The sequence below is a fragment of the Megascapheus bottae genome, chromosome 14 (genome assembly GCF_031878675.1).
Source record: "Megascapheus bottae isolate mThoBot1 chromosome 14, mThoBot2.hap1, whole genome shotgun sequence".
Classification (NCBI taxonomy): Eukaryota; Metazoa; Chordata; class Mammalia; order Rodentia; family Geomyidae; genus Megascapheus; species Megascapheus bottae.
In genome coordinates this window covers 3,213,932-3,219,931 of record NC_143522.1, presented here as the reverse complement: position 1 = coordinate 3,219,931, position 6,000 = coordinate 3,213,932, and the positions used below count along the sequence as shown (strand labels likewise).

Sequence of the window (6,000 nt, the reverse complement as noted above, 5' to 3'; positions counted from 1 at the left end):
GTCCTGCCGCGTGGGGGGCGTGGCCGGGGAAGGTTTCGCACCCTCACCATGAGGGACCGGCGGCGCCGCCAGTAGAAAGGAACGGGGCCCGCAGAGGGTCTGCTCACCGCAGCTCTCGGGCTATCCTGTGTGCGTTTTTTCCCTCCCTTCGCAGAATGGAACCGAGGTCTTGGAATAAAGGGAATGAATAGCACACGGAGATCGGGTGTCTGAGCGGCGTGTTGGATTTAAAAGCATCGTTACAGGTTAAGAATGAAAATGATGTCCGGGCTCCCGAAAGGTGTGAATACAACCGGTCTCCAGGAGGCGCAGAGGCAGGTTTGCGGTGAGGGGTGGGTTTTATATGACGGGGCGGGGGGGGGGGACTGTAATATCAAGTTCTACAGCTTGAATGGATGCGCTGCCTGGTGATAGGGGACAACAGGTCTGGTGCTATTACATGGGAAGAAATATGAGCCAAGTTGAGTGGTGATAGGCTTAGAATACTTAAAAGTTTTTTTGTTGTTGTGTTTTTTTCTCTTCCGCGGCCGGTAACATAATTGGGAAGGTTTTATTGAAACAAGTCTTTAAAAGTTGAGAAAAAGAAAAGAGGATTCCGTATTCTTAGTAGCTTATTTTTTTTGACATGGCATTAATTAAAACCTTGAACTTCCAGAATGGTCACGTTTCTGCCGAGCTGGTAACTTTTTTTTTTGTCTTTCAAACCTGTTTTAAGAGGGTTGTAGGAGAGAACCAGGATTTGGAATGGTGACTTATGGGGGTTATAGCTATCTACACACAAAAGTTTAAGAAAGTAAACATCTATTTATGCCATAAGGTCAAATAGCTCTGGGAGAACCATTTGTTTGTGACTCTTATATTCAAGTGTTCCAGTTTACCTGAGAATGTATCTGCATTTTCAGTTTATACTCAAAACTCCAATGGATGGTTCTCTAAAATACGTTTCTATTTCCATTTCCATTTTGCTACTCCTCTTTGGACACTTCCTTCCTGGAGGTAGAGATCTCACTTTCCAGACTATGGACTCTCCCATTTTTACACCCCTAGGCATTCTCTTTATTATTTAAATAGGGGGCCTGGGGCAAAGCGTGGGTTCTATTGGACTGGAGGTTAGTACCCTGGGCTTCCTACTTGTGCACACATCTAAGACTTTCAAAGGCATGGAATGGGATACAAGCTCTAATTCTTGGACGACTGAGTTAGCATGCAAAATGCTTAACATAAAGTCTGGCACACAGTGCTCAACAGATGTTAGGTTCTTTTTAGCTCTGGCAGTGAGCATTGTAAGTGGCAGCAGTCAGCTCTCTGGGTAAGCATTTTTTCAGTTCCAAGCTTATCTGTGATGCACTTTGAACAAAGGAACAAAATAGACCCTTTGTTATACCTTCTTCATGGTGGAAGTAATACTAGCTAGTCATTCACTCTCGGCAGGCCCCAGAGAAGAGGCAAACAGGCATACGTGAGGAGGGCCAGGAACACCATGGAGGAACGGCCTCTCAGAATTAAGAGAGCTGGGCCATATTTCCTGGATAAAAATAGGATGAATCTGTGGTGATATGCAATACTGGAAAATTCCCGGTGACTAGTATTCACCAAATGAGAGCATTTGTTTTTCTTCCAACTCCACTGTTTTTTTGGACAGGATCTCAGGTAGCCCAGGCTTCCCAGACCTACAGATCTTTAAGAAACTGTACGAAGGTTTCAGTTTGACATGGCAGTTGAGTACAAGGCATCTTGATCAATGTCACCCCCTTCCATCTCCCATCTCTCCCAACCTCACCCATGTACTCAAATTTATCTGGCTCCACTTCCACGTATGTATAGTGAGTATTATGACTGCCTTTGCTTTGACTTTAACTCCTCCCTCTTTCCCAAGTTCTAGCTTCCTGCTGGTACTCATTTACACCATTGAAACACTTAGTAGCACCCAGTGGAGAAGCTACCCCACCCCTCCCCCCTTTGTCAGTTCTGGGGCTTGAACTCAGGGCCTGAGCACTGTCCTTGGGCTTTCTCAAGGCTAGCACTAAAAGTAATAAAAAGTTACTTCTAGGTATAGGGATTGATCCTTAGGGTTTTTTTTTTTTAACATATGTTTTCTTTGTCATTTATTACTTTTAGGGCTTGAGCAAATTATCATTTGGGCTCTGTCTTTTTTTTTTTTTGCCAGTCCTGGGGCCTGCACTCGGGGCCTGAGCACTGTCTTTGGACATTTTTTGCTCAAGACTAGCACTGCCACTTCAGCTTTTTCTGTGTATGTGTTTCCAGGGATTCGAACCCAGCCAGGGCTTTGTGCATGCTAGGGCTAGCATGCTACCACTAGGCCCTGCTCCCGGCCCGGGTTCTAACTTTATTCACCTGGGAACAATTAAAATCTTGAGAGGAACCAGTAGCCCTTAAAACATAATGTCATAATTTGTTTCACTCATACTAAAAATTTAATATTAAAACTTTGTTTTATACTTTAATAGGCTCATAAATTTACAAATGACAAATTTCTAAAAAGATATTCTTTACAGTGCTTGTTATTATTTAACATAGGACACAGCATACATTAGGGCCATGGCAATAAATGTAAAACGATACAATGTAATTTTCATGAACTACCTAATTTATGGGAAGCAATTTTATGAGCTGAAGGTGTTCGAGAAAGTATTATTTCAACATAAAAGCTGACCGAAATGGGCCTGGTCCACAGAAGGTGTTTATTTGATGTAACAAAACAATACAGTTAGTGTAAGACCCAACCACAAAGACCAAAGAAATGAAAAATTTGTACAATGTACATAGAAAAAAACAAGATGTTCACTACAACTATGTATTCCTAAAATAATGCTTCTAAAATTACTCAATTATTGAAACCTATATGAAAAAAAGGATGCTAATAGCGACAAAGTGCATAAAACCAAACATCGTATTTTGAGCAAATCAACATACTAGGCAATTTTACTAATGATACATGATTTTTTTTTTTTCATGTTTATAGTCTGCTCAAAATATCTTTATACCAACAAGGTGGGCAGAACATTTAAGTTTAATATCAATTACACAATATTTAGCATAAACTTCCACAACTACATAGGGTACTATTTTCTTTTGAGCTGAAAAGTAACTATAGAAACACATGATTTCTCTGAATTGAGAATTTTATCCAAATAAATGCCACATACCTTCCAGATATATGCATATCTTTCTATCATGTAAATGGCTTTACCCATTTTAAATAATAAACCATACAGCATTTAAGAATCATTATTATAAGATTAACAATGTCATGTTCCAGGTTTAATTTCATAGGCCAAAAAAAAATTCTTCTTAAAAACTAGTTTTATAATAAATGCAGAATATATTGCATGAGTAACTGCTGGTATTTTTTTAAGAAAATATATTGTGCAATTGTGGCTACCATGTACTGCTGGCAAAAGCATTGCTTATGTAAAGTGTGAAAAAAAAAACAGTAAAAAATTTTCAACAGCCTATGATCATGATGAAAGGTTACTGCTTTATTTAAAAAAATTATCGGCATTTTATTAAAAATAATTCGATACGGGACAATTTCCCTAGCCAAAAATAAATAAATAAAAAGGTGCATTTTAAAATGATGCTACTGCAATGCAATAGTTTAAATTTCCAAGGAGCTGTGAAAATGTGCTGCCTGCGATCTGGCATTAAAGAACATATTTTAAAAAGAACATTCACGTAAATTAAGTCGGGAAGGGGATCAAAACTGAACTGAGCTTTGCAGTATTGTAGCCAGGCTTCTAAAATTAGATATAGAAAATATAAATAGAATGCTTTAGGTAATGAGCCACCAGTGTCCAAAAAGAAAAGGGGGGAAAAAAAAGAGAAGGAATGAGATTATGAAAAAGCTCAGTTAACTTGATCCAAAGCTCTGAGTAAGTCTTCCCCCTGCAGAAGGTTTCTGCTGCCTTGTATGGGAGCGTTCACTTCACAATCATAACTGGTCAGCTGTGGTAATCCACTCTCATCCATAGATTGCCCCAGGAGTCTACATGCTAAATCTGAAAAAAACAGAGACACGTAAGTATTCATTAAACTGACTCAACACCTACTATGTACTATGTCTTGGAGAAAATAAAAGATAATCTTCTGAAAGTTTGTGGGTAGGAGGTCAGGGAAAGCATGAAATTTTATAAGCTCCAACGTTTATTGATGATATCAAAAAGAATTACTAACAAATAAAAGTTCTATCTTTCCCTGTACTACAACTTTATTTTAACTTTTTAATCTTTCTTCCCTGCCCCCCCCCCCAATTTTGGTTGTTCACGGGGCTTGAACTCTGGGCGTGGATGCTGTCCCTGAGCTTTTTTGCTCCTCTACTACTTGGAGGCACAGCTCTACTTTAGAGTTTTTAGATGATTAATGGCAAATAAGAGTCTCACTGAGTTTCCTGCCTGGGCTGGCTTTGAACTATGATCTTGAGATCTCAACCTCCTGAATTGCTAAGATTACAGATGTGTGTCACAAATGCCAGACTTTTTAAATCTGGCTAAGTAACAAGAATGACTCTCAGTGGGGATAGATAATGTTTTGTGTATTTCAATTTGTGTTATGACATTCAAGGGCAGAAATAATAAACCAACCTGAGGGTATTAAAATAATTGTCTTTTGCTCCGTTCCAGTTGGTTCACTAGACTTGCATCCTTTTACACGTTTCCAGGAAAGTGATGTCGTAGTCGTTTGGTCACCTGCTTGCTGTAATAATGTTCCCTAAAAAGAAAGTTTATTTAAAAAAATCAACATTATCTTGAAAATAACTTTCTTTTCAAAATCTCTGAAAATGTAAAGAGGAGTTTCTTTCTTTCCCCCCTTTTTTTTTTTTGTCGGTTATGGGGCTTTAACTTTTGGCCTGGGCGTTCTCCTTAAGTTCTTCACCTCAAGGCTAGCGCCCTACCCCTTGAGCCACAGTGCCACTTTCAAAGACCAGTTTCTTGACTAGCACCCTAATTACCTTTGAATTCTTTCTTTCTTGTAATATTTTGATAAAATAATTTGCCATGTATTAATGCAACTATATACTTTCCATTTAGTGAGACTAGTGGTAATGTTGCTAGGAGAATAATGGGAAAAATGTAATTTCTTTATTCAAAACACATCTGTATTGTTTGGTATTTTATACCAAAAGCATATCAATGTATTTTTTAAGAACCGGTGAGCCAAAGCCTGTCATCCTAACTATTCAGTAACAGCCAAATTAGCTAAAGAAGAAATGCAACATGTTGTGCTTTAAAAAAAAAAGGGAGAAAGGAAAAAATCATTGCTCTCACACTTACAATTCCTACTGCTTGAAAAAGTGAGCCATCATGTTCCATTTTTCGTTTTCTTTGTGCATTCTGCAATGCTAGTATCTTTGGATTTAATTCTTCCTCAGTGTTTCTGAAAAGAAAAGAATTCTATATTTAATGTTTTAAAATATTCCTAAAAATTCTTTAAGCAAATTACAAAATGTCTTAGTTTCCAACCTTAATGTTTCTAATATTGCAATATTATATACATAAAAAAACTTTCCTGCCTGTTAAAGGTTTATAACTATAAAGGCAAAAGGTTAGTTTACTGTTTTGTGAGTGGCTAGGAAACAAATGTGGGGGCCTCACACATGCTAGACAAGTGCTTGACCACTCAGCTAAACCCTATAGCCCCAAAGCTCAATTTAAACAAAAAAAGTCAGGTGCATTGGTTCATGCCTGTAATCCTAGCTGCCCAGGAGGCTGAGATCTGAGGATCACTGTTCAAAGCCAGCCCTGGCACTAAAGAAAGTGAGACTCTTACCTCCAATTAACCTCTACAAAACGGGAAGTAGGGCCGAGGTTCTAGGGGTAGGCGCTTGCCTTGAGCTGAAGAGCTCAGGGAGAGTGCCCAGGCCCAGAGTTCAAGTCCCACCACCCACAAAAAAAAAAAAAAAACAACAAACCTACCTTCTTTACCCCCATTTTGTAAAATAGAACCTGCTGGATATAGTGGTACTATACCTGCAATCTCAAC

The 6,000-nt window shown here is 38.7% G+C and overlaps 1 protein-coding gene across 2 annotated transcripts in view; it reads right to left on the bottom strand.

Moving 5' to 3' along the window:
* Positions 1–2,683: 2,683 nt before the first annotated feature.
* The window catches only part of Hif1a (hypoxia inducible factor 1 subunit alpha), a 44,904-nt gene continuing 41,587 nt past the window's right edge, over positions 2,684–6,000 (bottom strand). For both annotated transcript variants that reach the window (XM_090344238.1, XM_090344239.1), the window contains exons 13-15: positions 5,292–5,394; positions 4,602–4,728; positions 2,684–4,019 (exon numbers count right to left, since the gene is read on the bottom strand). In XM_090344238.1, the coding sequence (XP_090200364.1) occupies positions 3,868–4,019; positions 4,602–4,728; positions 5,292–5,394 (382 nt within the window). In that variant the 3' untranslated portion in view covers positions 2,684–3,867. The remainder of the gene's footprint in view (positions 4,020–4,601; positions 4,729–5,291; positions 5,395–6,000) is intronic.